The sequence below is a fragment of the Colobus angolensis genome, unplaced genomic scaffold (genome assembly GCF_000951035.1).
Source record: "Colobus angolensis palliatus isolate OR3802 unplaced genomic scaffold, Cang.pa_1.0 Scaffold260, whole genome shotgun sequence".
Lineage (NCBI taxonomy): Eukaryota > Metazoa > Chordata > Mammalia > Primates > Cercopithecidae > Colobus > Colobus angolensis.
In genome coordinates this window covers 1,255,313-1,270,544 of record NW_012115822.1, presented here as the reverse complement: position 1 = coordinate 1,270,544, position 15,232 = coordinate 1,255,313, and the positions used below count along the sequence as shown (strand labels likewise).

Here is a 15,232-nt window from a genome sequence, read left to right as displayed (position 1 = left end):
GAGGCGGAGCTTGCAGTGAGCTGAGATCCGGCCACTGCACTCCAGCCTGGGCGACAGAGCGAGACTCCGTCTCAAAAAAAAATAAAATAAAATAAAATAAGGTCACATTTAGAAGTACTGGGGGTTAGACCTTCAATATATTTTCCTAGGTGGATACTTTCTAACATAACATTAAAGAAGAGAGTCCCTCAACACTTTTATAATTTTTAATACTTAAAAAGCTATGAAATACACAGTATTAACACAGAACATGAAATAAACTTCATTAACATAGTTTCATCTCTTAGCTTTTAATAGGCAAAACAACAACAAAATCTTTGGAGATGCTTCTTTCTGGATGAAATGTGTTTGACCTTAGTCTTTAGACTTGATCCCACTATTACTGTTCTTTTCGGAATATAAAAATAACTCAATTCTTCTTTTTGGGAACCTGCATCTCCCAAATCATTCACAAATATTTTCCACTTTAAAATTCAAACATATACAAGAACCAATTTACACTCCTCCACCCACCTTTCTATGGATAGTTAAAAATTTAGGTGTCCCTGAGAGCTCAGGTTTCTGGCCATGTGATCCTGATATCCCATGTTCATGTATGTACCCAGAATCAGCCAAAATCTCGTTCATGTCCTGTTTCTCCATCTGGGTCTCTCACTGTGCTAAGGACCACGATGGTGTAGCCTGCAGTATACTCAGCCTCATCCTCAGGCTGGGCCACGGAGGGGTCAGGGGAGCTTTTACCCCAGGAGGGAGCCTGAGAATCAAATGGGGATCCAGGGACGTTATCTGTGTTACACATCAGTGTCCTGAGGGCTTGGCCAGACTTCTGCAGGATCCAGTGTGGATAGTGACCTTTGGTTACAGCTGTGGTGCTGAAGCCACATATGAGAATGACTGTCTCTCTTTGGGACACAGTCAGTGAGGGCTCCTGAGTCACCACAGCCTGAGAACTGAACCAAGAAACAAAAACAGATACATGTTATGTGTGAGGAATCATGGCAGACAGATTCCTCCAAAGTCTTGTCTCTGAAATCTCCATGAATCTGGGCATAGAGTGAAGAGGGAGAGAGGGAGGAGGATAGACATCCAAGCTACAATGTGGACGGACTTTCTAAAGATCCCCAGAACCCCAGGCTACTCCTGGACCCTGGGACAGTTCCTATAACTCCTCATCAGCTCCCTGGGTAAAGGTGTGTGTTTGGGTGGGGCATTATGCAAACATAGGTCCTCTAACAAAACCAGCAGCCCCTTAAGCTCTGAGTGCTCAGCCAGGGAACAGCTGCTCTGTCAGGGAGGATGGGCTGCTGGGAGCTCTGAGTTTGTCCTTTAGGAGAAAGCACCTGCTCTAACCCCCAATTCGGGCCAGTGTAGGCACAGGAGCCATAAATGAAAGCCCAGGGAGTTCATTTCCTGCCTTGCTCACCTCTGAAAAGATCCACAGCCCCCCACTGCTGGGCTTAGATGAGTATTGATTGTACTTTCTTCCCCACTTGCAGTACCTAATTCCTCTAAGGCCTGAACTTTAATTTCACTGTTACCTGTTCCAGAGTCCCTCCAGACTATTGTTTTTAATTTATTGCATTTTTCTGTCTTCTAATTCTAATTTGGTTTGTTTTTATGACTTAGTTTTCTTTTTGAGATTTGCTCCTTTTCCACTTGTTTCTACAATGTCCCCTGGGACACAAGTTTACCTATGTAACCATACCTGCACATGCACCCCTGAACCTAAAATAAAACTTCAAAAAATAATGTCTCAAATTGCTCGCTGAAGGGACTGTATAATTGCTGCTTAAATAATCTGAGTTACGTAACGTCAGCACCTAAATTATTTCAGTATTGGTGTCTGTCAATTGTCCTTTCTCTTTGTGTTCCCCTGGTTCTTCATATGGAAAGTTAATTTTTTACTGTATCCTAGATATTGTGGATATTATAAGACTTTCTAGAGGTTTGTCAAGAGATATGAAATAGTGCTTGTTTTTGTTTTATTGGTTTTCTCTATTTTACTTTGTCATTAATAGGAGAAATGACACACATTCCCCTTTGTATGCATTTACTTTCAGATTTTCCAATCAATCAAATCATATTGGAAATGAATTACCCTATAGTCTGCTTTGCATCTGCTGAAATGTTCCTGAGGCCTCTTATGTATCTCATCCTCTTAGTCTTTTTCTTTGAAGTTCACCAAATATGCCAAAGTGTTGCTTATAACTTGAGGAAGGAGAAATTCACCTTTAATCTGAAGTGACTGCCATGGTTAATAGAAAAAGTGCTTGTGATGATACCATTGGGGGCCTGAAAAATAAATGATCTGAGTCGATAGTGGTTGAAAACCAGACTCCAAAAACAAGAAATTTGCTTCAGAAGCATAGGACTGAAGCTTGATCCATGAGTTTGAGTATAGTTTCCCACTTGTATTTTTGAATTTGTGCCTGTGGTGACATTTCAGATCACCACACTGAGCATGTAATACTGGGAATCATTCTTGGTCTAGCCCTCATTATAACCAGAGTGGCTTTTTCTTCATACAGTGAACCAGGGAATTGTGCAAGGATCCCGGAACCTGACTGCTTGTGTCCACCATTGCCCTGGGGACATTGACAGATGTTCTGTTGGGTCCAGCTGTCATGAGATGCCCTGATGACAGCCCCAATTTCAGAGCCATAGGTGAATGTGACTGTCCCTCCAGGAGTTTTGGACAGTGAATGCTCCTGTGTCACCACAACCTGGGAAGTGACTCCTGAACCCAGAGAAAGGAAAGAGATATATAGACACCTAGTAGTTTCTAAGTAAATGTGTTTTTTTATTATTAAAAAAAATCATTGAGCCAATAAAAAAACATAAATATCTACCTTCCTCAATTTGTGAGTTAAAAAAAAATATGATTTCAATGTTATTTATTTCTTTGGACTATAGTTACCATCCAAATTCTCGGCCAGGAACACGGGAGTCAGCCTAGAAGCATCCATATCCTTCATGCGCAAAGTCCAAGTCCTCTCCATGCCGAATGTATTTGATAACAGAAAGACATCACAAAGCTGCTTTCTGCTCTTCATTCCCACTCTAACTAACCTAGACCCACCCACCACCATCTCCCCAGGATGGTACATGAAATATTTCCATTTCATTCTCATTGCAGCTGGAGAGTCACTGACCAAAGGCCCATGTCAGCTTGTCCCTGCCACCTCACAGTCCTTCAGTGACTGTGTGCCTTTCTCAGGGGCTCATCGTGCTGATCTGCCTCAACCTACCTCTCAAGCTCAGTCTTCCTTCAAGGAGCTCCTCCTGGCCTCTTCCCTGATCCAATGACCTTGATCAATGTAGCTCAGGCTACAGTCACTTCTCTCATTGACTGTAATGACCAGTGTCTCCTTCTATGGACTCACCTCTGATGAGATGTTCCGAGCCTCCCCCTCCACCTACCTCACTCCTGCTCATTCTGAAAGTCTCACAGGAGACTCCACTCCTGTGGATTAGGCCTCTTTGGCCAAGTCCCCACTCACCCTCACTCCCACACCCACAGGGACACTCCCCGACATAGGTCTCCTGGTCTTTCTCTCTTCCCTCTCAGCTCCTGTTCAGTGACTGATGACAGCATGCAAAGACAGAGCCAAAGAGACACAGTAGTTAGATCTTTGTTTCACGTTTTCCATTAGGAAAACATTCTGTCAGATGAAAATTTACTCATACAACATCTGGGGCCTCTAAGGCTGTTCTCAGCTTGGACACTCCAAAACCCTCCTTCTCAGAACAGCCCACAGCACCCCCTGCTGGGTCCACAGCCACAATCCCTCCAGGGCCTATGACCCACCTGAGCAACATGGGTACCAGATTCATGGTTATGCTGAGCACCTTGGATTAACCTGGTTAGGGACCCTGAAATATTGGGCCACACAGATTTAGAAGACACCCTTCTGTCTTCTCCAGGAGGGACTTTATAGGTGCTTTGGGATTACTTGGGTCTGAAGCAGGTTCTTAAAGTGATAGGAAAGATTTCACAATAAAGAGAAGTTACTTCAACAGAATAGCTCACTTGACGCACTGGGAAGAGAGTTAAGGCTTGAGGCAGGCGGTAGTACTTAAACCTAAATGTGCACCCAAACAACTGGCTCTTTAGAAGTTAATAATGTCCCATGAAATAGATACAGGAGTCCAAGTGGCAAGAGGACATTCCCCACTATAGTCCACCTAGACCTTCATCCATAACTTCTCACACACCTCAGAATTCCCAACGTGGTTCACTTTTGGGGTCACTTTTCCTGAAGGCTGCACCCCTTACACATATATCTAGGCCTGAGTGGTGGCCAGTGAGAGGCTATTTTTGAGGGCGAAGCTTCAATTTGTGGTCTAGACTTCATGTACTTGCTGCCCTCACCCCTCACAGCCTGCTCCAGCCTCCAGGCCTTTGCACCTGCTGTTCCCTCTGCCTGGGATGCCCTCACCGCCCCCACCCCAGCTCGGCTCACTCCACCACTTCTTCACATAGGTTTTATTTCCGTTTCTTTCTTTTCAAGTGAAAATTCACAAAATTTATTATACTTATTATCTGTCTATATTTTCCCTGTATAAGTGTCTATTTCTTTCATTTGGTTTAGATTGTTGTGGTGGTGGTTGTTGCCAATTTGCAAATGTTTCCTATAGGCTAGATGATGCCTTTTCACAGGATAACTGTAACTTCCTGGTCTGTTGCCTCTGTGATAAACATTCCACTAAATTTCTTTCTTTAGTGTTTATTAATATGTATTAGTCTAACACTTTTGTGTAATTTTTTTTTGAGATGGAGTCTCGCTCTGTCACCCAGGTTGGAATGCAATGGCATAATCTCATCTCACTGCAACCTCTGCCTCACAGGTTCAAGTGATTCTCCTGCCTCGGTCTCCGGAGTAGCTAGGACTACAGTCACCCGCGACCGCGCCCAGCTAATTTTTTGTGTTTTTAGTAGAGATGGGATTTCACCGTGTTAGCCAGGATGGTCTCAATCTCCTGACCACGTGATCTGCCTGCCTCAGCCTCCCAAAATTTTTAAAGGTTATTTAAACATAAACTCCCACTTTTGGTTTAAAAACTATCACATATACACTTTTAGAATCTAATAATTACTTTTTTCCTTAGGTTTGTAAAATTATACTTTGTTTTCATAGCAGTTTCATGTGTAAAGAAAAAATTGAGCATTAAGTATAGAGTTCACATACGTTTCCTTCTATCCTATCCTTCCAGAGCCCCCTGTTTTAACACCGTGCATCTATGTCGTACATTGGATAAAATTGTATAATTCAGTAGATAGATGAACGCTGATACTTTCTCAGTAACCATGGCTCCTCATTTATATCAGGGCTCACTCTCTGTGCTGCACAGTCCTATGGGTTCTGCCTCCTGCTTAATGTCATGGTGACACCATCAAAATCACACTGAACAGATTCACTGCCCTAAAAATGTGCTTTGATCCAGCCAGCCATCCCTCCTTCTCCACTCTTGAACTCTTGATCTTTTTTCCTGTATCTCTAGTTTCACCTTTTCTATAGTGTTACATTGTTGGAATAATAAGAGTATGTGGCATTTTCACGTTGACTTTTTCATTCAGCAATATGTATTCAGGTTGCCTCCATTTATTTCTGTGCCCCACTAGCTGATTTTTGTTTGGCTGGTTTTTTTGAGACAAGAGATTCGCTCTTGTTGCCCAGGCTGGAGTGCAGTGGCATGATCTTGGCTCACTGCAACCTCTGCCTCCGGGGTTCAAGCAATTCTCCTGCCCCAGCCTCCTGAGTAGTTGGGATTATAGGCACCTGCCATCACGACTGGCTAATTTTTGTATTTTTAGTAACGACAGGGTTTCACCACGTTGGCCAGGCTGGTCTTGAACCCCTGACCTCAGGTGATCCACCCGCCTCAGCCTCCTAAAGTGCTGGCATTACAGGCATGAGTTACCATGCCCGGCCTACCTGATCTATTTTTAATCACTAAATAATCATTGTGTAAGTACAGCAGTTTATTTGTTCATCCATTGAACAGCATTTTGACTGCTTCCAGGCTTTAGAAATTATGAATAAAGCTGCTATAAGCATTTATATGCAGGTTTGTGTGAATGTAGATTTCCAATTCATTGGGCTAAATAATGGGATTGCTGGGTGGTAATGCAAAAGTGTGCTTAGCTGTGTAAGATCTGCTGGTCTGTCTTCCAAAGTGGCTGACAACATTTTACATCCTCACCAGTCATGAATGAAAGTTACTCTATGGATGGTTTATCACTTGTTTGTTGAGACACAGTAACTCTGTCGCCCAGGCTGAAGTGCAGTGGCACCACCTCAGCTCACTGCAACCTCCGCCTCCTGGGTTCAAGTGATTCTCCTGCCTGAGCCTCCTGAGTAGCTGGGACTACAGATGCAAACCACAACACCTGGCTAATTTTTGTATTTTTAGTAAAGATGGGGTTTTGCCACATTGGCCGGGCTGGTCGTGAACTCCTGGTTCAAGCAATCCACCCACTTCAGCTTCTCAAAAATTCTATGGCTAGTTTAGCACTATTACTAGTATAGTTCATGTGTTCACCAGAATTTCTTTACTTGGGCAAGTTAAAACTCAGATATCCTATACAATTTTGATGAAATTATTAAGGATAGAGATAGCTACTTACCTGATTTCCCACCATTTCTCCTGCCCATCACGTCTGTGTAATTTTCTCTGACCTGGACAGTGGCTTTCTCATGTGCAAATGTATTCAGTAAATTCCCAAGGTGCGTCAGGAACTGCAGAAGTTTTCGCATTAACCTAAATCGCCTTATATTCCTTGCCCAATTCCATAATTTTTGTATCATTACCTTTCTGATGTTCTACAAGAGATGATAAAGTAATTATAATTTACTAATTATACTTTGTAATAATTCAACTTTATTACAATTATAAGAAGAGAAATTGGTCTACCATCTGCAGTTGAAAATGTCAGACTTCATTTTGAAGATCTGTTTCAGTTCAAGAGTGAAAATCTGGTCCACTTTTCTGATCTTTTGTCTCTGGAACAAGAGAGAATCCAGAGGACTATCTCATACCTCCCCATAGTCTCAGGCTGAGGAACAAAGTCAGAACCTTCTTGTATTTAAAATCACCCATGTGACAACTCCACCTGCATTTCCCAGTCCATAGTTAACGGCCGAGTTGGGGGGAAGTTTTTCCCTTCTTACAAAAAGATCGACACAACAACAGGCAAGTGTCATTAAATGGGGACAGCTTGGTAGGGGGGGTGATCAGTTTGACTGTAGTCTCCAGAAAAGTCCCGTCTATGACCTCATCTAGGCCTAGTGTGCGCACAAAGATCCCCTGACAGGACGCTGCATGATAACAGGCTTCCAATCAAAAGAGCCAGGCTGCTAGAACCACGAGTACAGTGTCCTGCAAGGGACTCAAAAGAATGTCGAAACTACTCAGGAGGATCAAGTAAATGACATCATATCTCTAACCAAAGTTCCCCAGCACATCTGAGGGTCCAGGACTTCTCTGAGAGGCAACATAACCCCATCACCACATGGTCAGTAGTAATCCCAACCTAACAGGCTGTGTCCAAAACAAGGGAGTGGCTCCCCTCCCCAGCCCAGCTGGTCCATGCTTCCAAATATCCATATTCAGGAATGAAAATTGTCCTCAATGGGCTCCATCTGCAAATGCAAACAGCACACTGTCCTGTGGTGTTGGTACCAATCGGGCTTTATTGGGACATTTCCAATAATAGCAAGGCTCATGGCTCTTCTGCCTCTCATAAACCTCATAAAGAGAAGAGATGGGCTGGGCCAGGGCAGCTGAGTAGTTTGGACTTTGTACTCCAGGAGAAAAACCCCTCAGATTCTCTATCTTTTAATAAATGAAGTGGATGAGAAATCATGCAAGGAGGGAGGTTATATGGAGGAAGAATCTGCAGCTGCTCAGGGGAGATGCAGGACAAAATGGGAATCAATGTTCACGGCACCTGGGGAACTCGGGGAAAGCTGAGGTCATGGGAAGAGGAGCACGTACAGTCACGACAAGCCCAAGTCAGTTAACTTTGAGAGGGGCTTTGGAGTCACCCACAGATTACGCCTTTTGACGCTCACAATTATTTGAAGCCAGTACAAAGACTCCATTCTGTCCTGGGTATGGAAAAGAGGGAAAATGAAGGAGCTTTTGATGAGCCCATCCAAATAGCCTTAGTCAGACACTTATGCAGAGAACGCAGAGAAGGGGAGGCCAGGCCAGGCCAGGGTGTCCAGAGAGTCACTTCCGGGAAGCTCAGAGTGAGGACACAGCTCCCCTACAGATCCACGATCCTCCATTGAAACATTTGTGGGATGGATCTTCTTCATATGAGAATGTCCCTCATTCCCGAGAGTCCCTAGACTCACTGAAGTCTCAACATGAGCAGCAGATGACCTCGGGATGCAGGAGTGGGACGTGTATTACAAAACCTGACTCTGAAGGGGAGCACGGGATGCACGAGTGGGACGTCTGTTACAGAACCTGACTCTGAGGGGTAGCACGCCTGAGTCTGGCTGTCCTGTGCACACAGGGAGGTCACAGACAGTCACATCTCACTATGGAGAAGACCCTGTTTGCCCAAAATCCCTGGAGCCACACAGATTTGCTTCCTCTGGGCCTCAAGAGGGTAGAACAATTCCCAGGAAGAAGTTGAAATGAGCAGTTGTAGGGAAAGTGACCTCAGTCTGGAAGGTGCTCAGTGCAGCCGGGCCTGCGGTTTGCTGGACCCAGCCATGGAACAGAAGGTGTCAGATCACACATGTCTCCGAGTCAGGCCTAGGCCCAAGGCTGGGCATGGGAGGAGTCACCACCTCCTTTCTCCTCCATCATCTCCCTGGAGGGATGCTGAATCCTGAGAGCTGATTGATGACACTGTAAACGTAATTGGGGAAAAGGGTGTTAGTAAAGAATCAAATTAACATTTTAGGTAAGAAAAAGGAAAAAGATGTTTACATTTACAGATCCTAGGAAAGTAGGCTTAACTGAAGAAGTGAAAGCAGAAGTCACCCCTGAGCTAGACTTGGTCCCGGGCAGGGCAGTGATGACTGTATCCGGCATGGAGAACACAGAGGTGGTTTCACTCTCACTTCCGCCTAGGTCTGGAGCACTGTGTGTTACTGTTGCCATGATGTTTCACAAGATCAGCCTCATCCTCTGCCTTGAGCCCAGAAACGTGCGGCATCCCTGCATTGTCTGAGGCATCATCTGTGTATGCAGGGAAATGACTTGGGACCCCAGCTCCCTGGTCCTTACTTGATTTTGAGTAGTAGTATGAGTGAAACTGGGGAGGGCTCCCTGGCTTCTGCTGGTACCAAGACATGTGATAGGCACAAACAATGAAGCCACTGCTCAGAGTGCAGGCGAGTCTGGCCGATGCTCCCAGAGATGCAGAGAGGGAGTGGCTGAGTCAGCACAGGCTGTGAGAAGAAACCTGCAAACACAGACACACATGGAGGGAAAAATATCAAGCTTAGAGGCGATCCATACCAGGGGTGATTGATTCAGGCTAAGAAGCTGTCCCTGCACATGAGAGCCCTGTCCCTACCTGAGAAGTGAGAGAAGCAGGAGGAAACAAGAAACCCAGGCCATGGTGGACACAGCCCTCCTGAGGTCCAGAGCTGGAGCAGGCCTCTCTTATTCCCTCCACTGGCCTCATAGAGGAGGGGTTATGGATGCCAATGTGTCCCCCTCACTGCCCATCTCCTCCTTTAATGCATTTATTTAGGAGCTGGTGGCTGGTGGAGAGGGGACTCTGGCAGGCAGGACCTGGGAGGAGGCAGGCATTGGGACCACACCAAAAGAGGGCACAGCTGCTGAGTCTGCCTCAGTGAGTGCAGGCTCCATTGCCCAGCCCTGGGGAATTGGGGGAGGGGACTGGCACAGCTGTGGGTTCACCCTGTGCAGTCTGTGAGGTAGACCCACGGTGCCCCCTGCTGCTCACTGGCCAGACTGGAGTCTCTTGGTGGAAATCACGTGAGTGGAGTCTCCTGAAAGCCTGTTCACTGTCAGTCCACAGCATCCATGGCCACATCCCTGCTGTCCCAAGGAAACTGATATTAATAGCCATTTCAACCAAAGGCTATCCAAAATACTACTTGAAAGAGACATCTGAAAAATGATGAACATCAAATGTGAGGAGACTGCAGAGAGGTGGGAATGCAGAGGGCTCTGGGAGCAAAGGCCTGGGAAGCACCTTCCACAGGGACCAGGGGAGGAGATGACTGTAACCTGGGTCTGAGTACCGAGTGGGGTTCTGCTCTTGAGCAGGTAATCACAAAATATTCTAACAAATTGTTTGGGATTCATGGGAAATTAGCACAATGGGCAATGCACTAAATAACGCTGTTAAAGGGATGGAGAACCTTACGGGGTGACCACTGCAGGGCTCTGAAGGTGTTGTGGGCGCTGGGCAGTGAGAGGAGTTAGAGAAAGATTCTCTTTCATGGGAAAGAGATTAAAATATACTACTACACATGTACGCCCATACCCACCCTGAACACACCTGAACTTGTCTGAAACATACTTGGGCAACTCCGGTGAAATATGAGTTACAATCAAACTCTTTCATGTGTAAATCTGGTAAGTTTGGACACATGTATACACCCTTAAAACAATCACTTCAACACAAACTACGAACATCTCTTTCACGTCCCAGTTTCTTTGTGATAAAATTATTGTAGAATCACAAAATCAGACTTAGGACTACCACAAGGACAAGTTAGTGGTGAGGGCATTTTACAGCATAGCTCATGCTGTTTCTCTGATATCAGCTTTTGAAATGGCCCACAAAATGCCAGAAGAACCTCTATATAGAAGGATAACGAAATCTATGGTATAAACCATCACTTTTAAGTCTAAGCTGCCTAAGAGAGCAGGACAGGCTCTGTCCAACTTGCTGATGATTTAGTGGAAACCACTTCGCAGTGAAGGCCACCCAAGGTGGGGTGTCCCTCATGGTCCTGGGGAAGTGAAGCATCGTGCACAGGTGGCTACCACTGTTGATCAGTGGGTGATGCCCAGCCATGATCTGAGAGCAGGGCAGGTAGTAAAATCAGGCTGCCACATCTGTGTTGACAGGAGACTTTCATCTTCTACAACAAACACCCAACAAAGCGGCTTAAATCATCACATACTGGACCAAGGGCCTGCAAAGGAGATACACAGAAATCCAAAGTCTTTAGATTATTTCCCTGTACCCCACAGGGAAGATTGCAGCATGACCTCAGGGCCACCAGGGGCCTTCCTATGATTTTTCGAGGCAACGGCTTGTGCAGAGGAAAAAAGCCCAGGACAAAAGGAATTTGGTTCGAAGTGGGGACATCCTCGCCCCGCTACACACACATTCTTATTCTGTAGCAGATACAGCCACGGCTGGGTCCCAGCTGCTCTCATACTAATGCTGAAACTTCCAGGGAGTGAGACCTGCACGTACCTTCCCTAAGGCAATGCCACCCCTTTCTTGAAACCCCAGCCATGCCTGAGCTCCAACTCAAGACAGAAGCAGCTGGAGGGAGGCCATTTAAGTCCATGTGAGTGGCAGAAACAACCAGGAGGGGGCCGGTGAGCACTAGAGCAAACCCAGGGTCCACAGCGCTCTCTGCAGGGTGTCTGGACATCCCTCAGCAGGAGCTTTTTCTCAGGGACTCTCTTCACTCTGGGACCCTCCCACCCCCATCTTTCTTCATCCTGCAAGTTCCCAGGGATTGCAGGCAGTTGAGGTTCCTTAAGAGTCCTTGGGAAAGGAATCTTGTCTAGAAGAAAACAGAAGACACTACCCACTCCACCAGCAGACCTGGGGCACTCTAGCAGTTCTTGATGAAGGGAGGTCCAGCCGCTGCGTCAGGAGGAAGGAGGAATCCCATAGTTAGGAGGAATCATTAACAGATACCATGATGAAAGGGGAACAGCAGTGTTTCACCTTTATGTATGACCTGAATTACAGGTGTCTTCTATTTTATCATGTTGAGGAGAAATCATATATTTCTGCTACTTAGAAGATTTTTATCATAAATGTTGAATTTTGTCAAATGCTTTTTTGTATTGATTGATGCAATCACATGGTTGTTCTGCTTTAGCCTGGAAATGCAGTGGATTGCATTGATTGATGTCCACACTGAGCCATCTTTGCATCCCTGCAATAAACTGTTGGATCATGGTGTGCACTTCCTGTTGTCTATGATTGAAGCCCATTTGGTAATTTTTTCTTAGTAACATTTGTGTTTCTTAGTGACCCTTGGTTTGTTTTTCTACTAGGAGGCTGTTGGCACCAGGAGTACACTGATTTGTGAAAAACTGTTTTGTTAACCATATTCAGTGTTTGAATCACAAACTAAGAATGCTTTTTTTTCATTTCTTTTTCAATATTCTGTACTTTTCAATATACGAGTCTTTCATTTCTCCCAGATTTATTTTAATATATTTATGTTATTACTAATATTGTTTTTGTTTAATGATGTTTGACAGTTCATTGCTAGTACATAAAATACAATTAATCTCTGCAGGTTGGTGTATTACCTACCCCATACTGAAGCACTTACATCAGAAGCATCTCTGAGTCACTCCTGGACTCTGATGGGGGCACGGCTAGAATAAACCTCTTTTTGTCTCTTTCAATGTCCCCATTAAGAACATTTTTAGATCTCTAATCAAACAATTTTTGTCTCTGAAAACATGATGGTAAACATACATTAGCAATCTAAAAGTCAAAAATAAAATAAAAAGTTGTACCATTTTGAGATCTACTGGCTTGAAGAAAATTAGATCTGTTGGTTGAAAATGTAACAACAAAAGTTAAACCCTGACCTAGGCTTCATCAAAGCCACCAGGAGGGTGAATGCACCAGACTAGGCAAGTGGAGAGGGGCTTTTTGCTCACTTTCCTGTGGGTCTGGAGCACTGTGTAAGCATTAGTGCTGTCATGCCATATCTTACAATAATAGTCAGCCTCATCCTCAGGCTGCAGCCCAGAGATGTGCAAAATCCCTGAGTTAGTTGAGGCATCTTTGGATCCAGAGCAGCGGCTGGGGACCCCATAGCCCTGGTGCTTAACTGAGTCTGAGTAGTAGCTCAGGAGATACCGGGGATTGCTCCCTGGCTTCTGCTGGTACCAAGATATACTTTTTGCATTGACATTGATGTCACTACTCAGGGTGCAGGTGAGTCTGGCTGATGCTCCCGGGGATGCAGAGAGGGAGGGTGGCTGAGTCAGCACAGGCTGGGAGAGGGAACCTGCAAACACAGACACACTTTGGTGATGGAGCACTTAAGAGTTAAACTCCTTGGGGTTCAAAGCCAGGGGGACTGACACAGGCTGGGAGCTGCCCTACTCCCGGAAAACTGGCTCACCTGTGCAGTGGGAGAGAAGCACAAGGAGAAGAGATGTCCAGGCCATGGTGGACACAGTTGACACGCCAGTCTCAGCTCTGTCACCTGAGGCTGCTTTTATCTTCTTCACTGGCCTGACAGAGGAGGGGCTGTTCCCACACACGTGTTTGTCTTCCTGGTGACCTCGGCCCCACCCCGAGAAGCAACTGCAGTCTGAGCTCGCTTCTTGGTACGGAAAGGACTAACGTATAAGACTCAGAGTTGGCCCCATGGGAAGGACCAGGGAGGAAGCAGCTGCTGGGACCTTCCACAGTTCTGTAGGCAGGAGACGCTGCCCTGGGGAGTCTGGTGGGTGGCACAGCTGTGGGTTCCCTCTGTGCAGACCCTGAGACAGGCCCACAGTGCCCCCTGCTGCTCACTGGTTAAACTGCAGTCTCTCAGTGGGAATCCTGTGAGTGGAGTCACCTGAGAGCCTGATCCCAGTAGGTCCACAGCATCCATGGGTCACACACTCACTCTGTCCTGAGTTACTGATATTAATAAAGAGCTTTTCTAAAAGGACTTCTGAGTTACTAGAAGAAGGACATGTAAGGAATACGAGGACCATCCAATGTGAGGAGGCTGCAGTGAGGGGAGAATGCAGAAGGCTCTGGGAGCAGAGGCCTGAACAGCTCCTTTCAAAGAAAATGGATTGGTTCATTATCTAGTGTTGTTCGAGATGTAAACAGGAGACAGGATGGATGAAACAGATGCTTTAGAGAGACATCTTTGGTTCCACTTTCAAGAAAGATCCTGAAGGCAGCAGAGCAGGTGAGGATGTGTCACGAGAGCTGAGGGCTGGTCCCTGGGAGCTGGAGGAGGCTGAGGAGGAAGGACCTAAGGGTGACTGTGGTCCTTGACACAAAGTGAGGCCTCGGATGAGGCTGATGGTTGCAGTTGGTTTGACTGGGTGGGTATTGTCTCACTTTGCTGTTGTGCAGGGTGTGTGTGTGCGCGTGTGCGTGCACACATAGTATGAAGGGAAGCAAGTTCACTTTGTGTGTCTGTTTTTTGGGGTTTTTTTGTAAAATCAAGGTCTGTAGGACATAGACACATTTTAGTCCATTTCGTGCTGCTAAAACAAAGTCCCACAGACTGGGCAGTTTATAAAGAACAGATATTTATTTGCTCACAGTTTTTTGAGGCTGGGAATTCCATGCTCAAGGCACTGTTATGTGTTAAGAGTCTTCCTCCTGTATGCTCACATGGTGGACAGTGGAAGGGAAGCAAGAGAGAGCACACTCCCTCCAACCTCCAGCCCTTGTATAAGGGCCCTAGTCTCTGCTTTGAGGTCTCCACCCTCAGGCTACATCACCTCTTAAAGGCCCACCTCTTAGTATTTTCACACTGGCAATTTTCAATCTATGCATTCTGAAAGGGAGACATTAAAACCATAGCAAGATGTAAAGAGCAGCACAGGAGGTGAGGGTTTCTCGTGTCAGTCATTTGCCTCAGGGGGATGGGAGCCACCCTGCAGGATGCACCTCAGTCCTCGGGTGAGAGAGGAGAGAATGAGAGCAGGATTAGGAATAGACATGGGGAGATGCTCTGCTCACAGACAGTGAGGAGAAGCATCAAATCAATTAGAAATAATGAATGCCTCATTTATTTCTTCTTGCACTTATTCGACCATTCCAGTAATATATATTTATTAGTCAATTACTCTTCGAATTTGAGCTCCTGGTAAAAAAAATTAAAGTTCGTATGAAACCAAAAATAGTGAATGCATAGCCAAGACAATCCTAAGCAAAAAGAACAAAGCTGGAGACATCATGCTACCTGACTTCAAACTATACTACAAGGCTACAGTAACCAAAGCAGCATGGTACTGGTACCAAAACAGATATATAGACCAATGGAACAGAACAGAGGTC

The 15,232-nt window shown here is 45.5% G+C and overlaps 2 protein-coding genes and 1 pseudogene across 2 annotated transcripts in view; all 3 read right to left on the bottom strand.

The window, feature by feature from the left end:
• LOC105515505 overlaps window positions 1–2,999 on the bottom strand; it is a 6,433-nt gene extending 3,434 nt beyond the window's left edge. The window contains exons 1-3 of the mRNA XM_011947337.1: window positions 2,918–2,999; window positions 2,527–2,737; window positions 656–950 (exon numbers count right to left, since the gene is read on the bottom strand). Of these exons, the coding sequence (XP_011802727.1) occupies window positions 656–950; window positions 2,527–2,737; window positions 2,918–2,999 (588 nt within the window). The remainder of the gene's footprint in view (window positions 1–655; window positions 951–2,526; window positions 2,738–2,917) is intronic.
• A 9,799-nt stretch (window positions 3,000–12,798) lies between these two features.
• LOC105515504 (immunoglobulin omega chain-like) lies at window positions 12,799–13,386 on the bottom strand. Its single transcript, XM_011947336.1, has 2 exons — window positions 13,341–13,386; window positions 12,799–13,223 (listed from the first exon to the last, which is right to left on the bottom strand). The coding sequence occupies exons 1-2, from the start codon at window positions 13,384–13,386 to the stop codon at window positions 12,799–12,801; spliced, it is 471 nt and encodes a 156-aa protein (XP_011802726.1).
• Window positions 13,387–13,734: 348 nt separating this feature from the next.
• The window catches only part of LOC105515503, a 14,226-nt pseudogene continuing 12,728 nt past the window's right edge, over window positions 13,735–15,232 (bottom strand).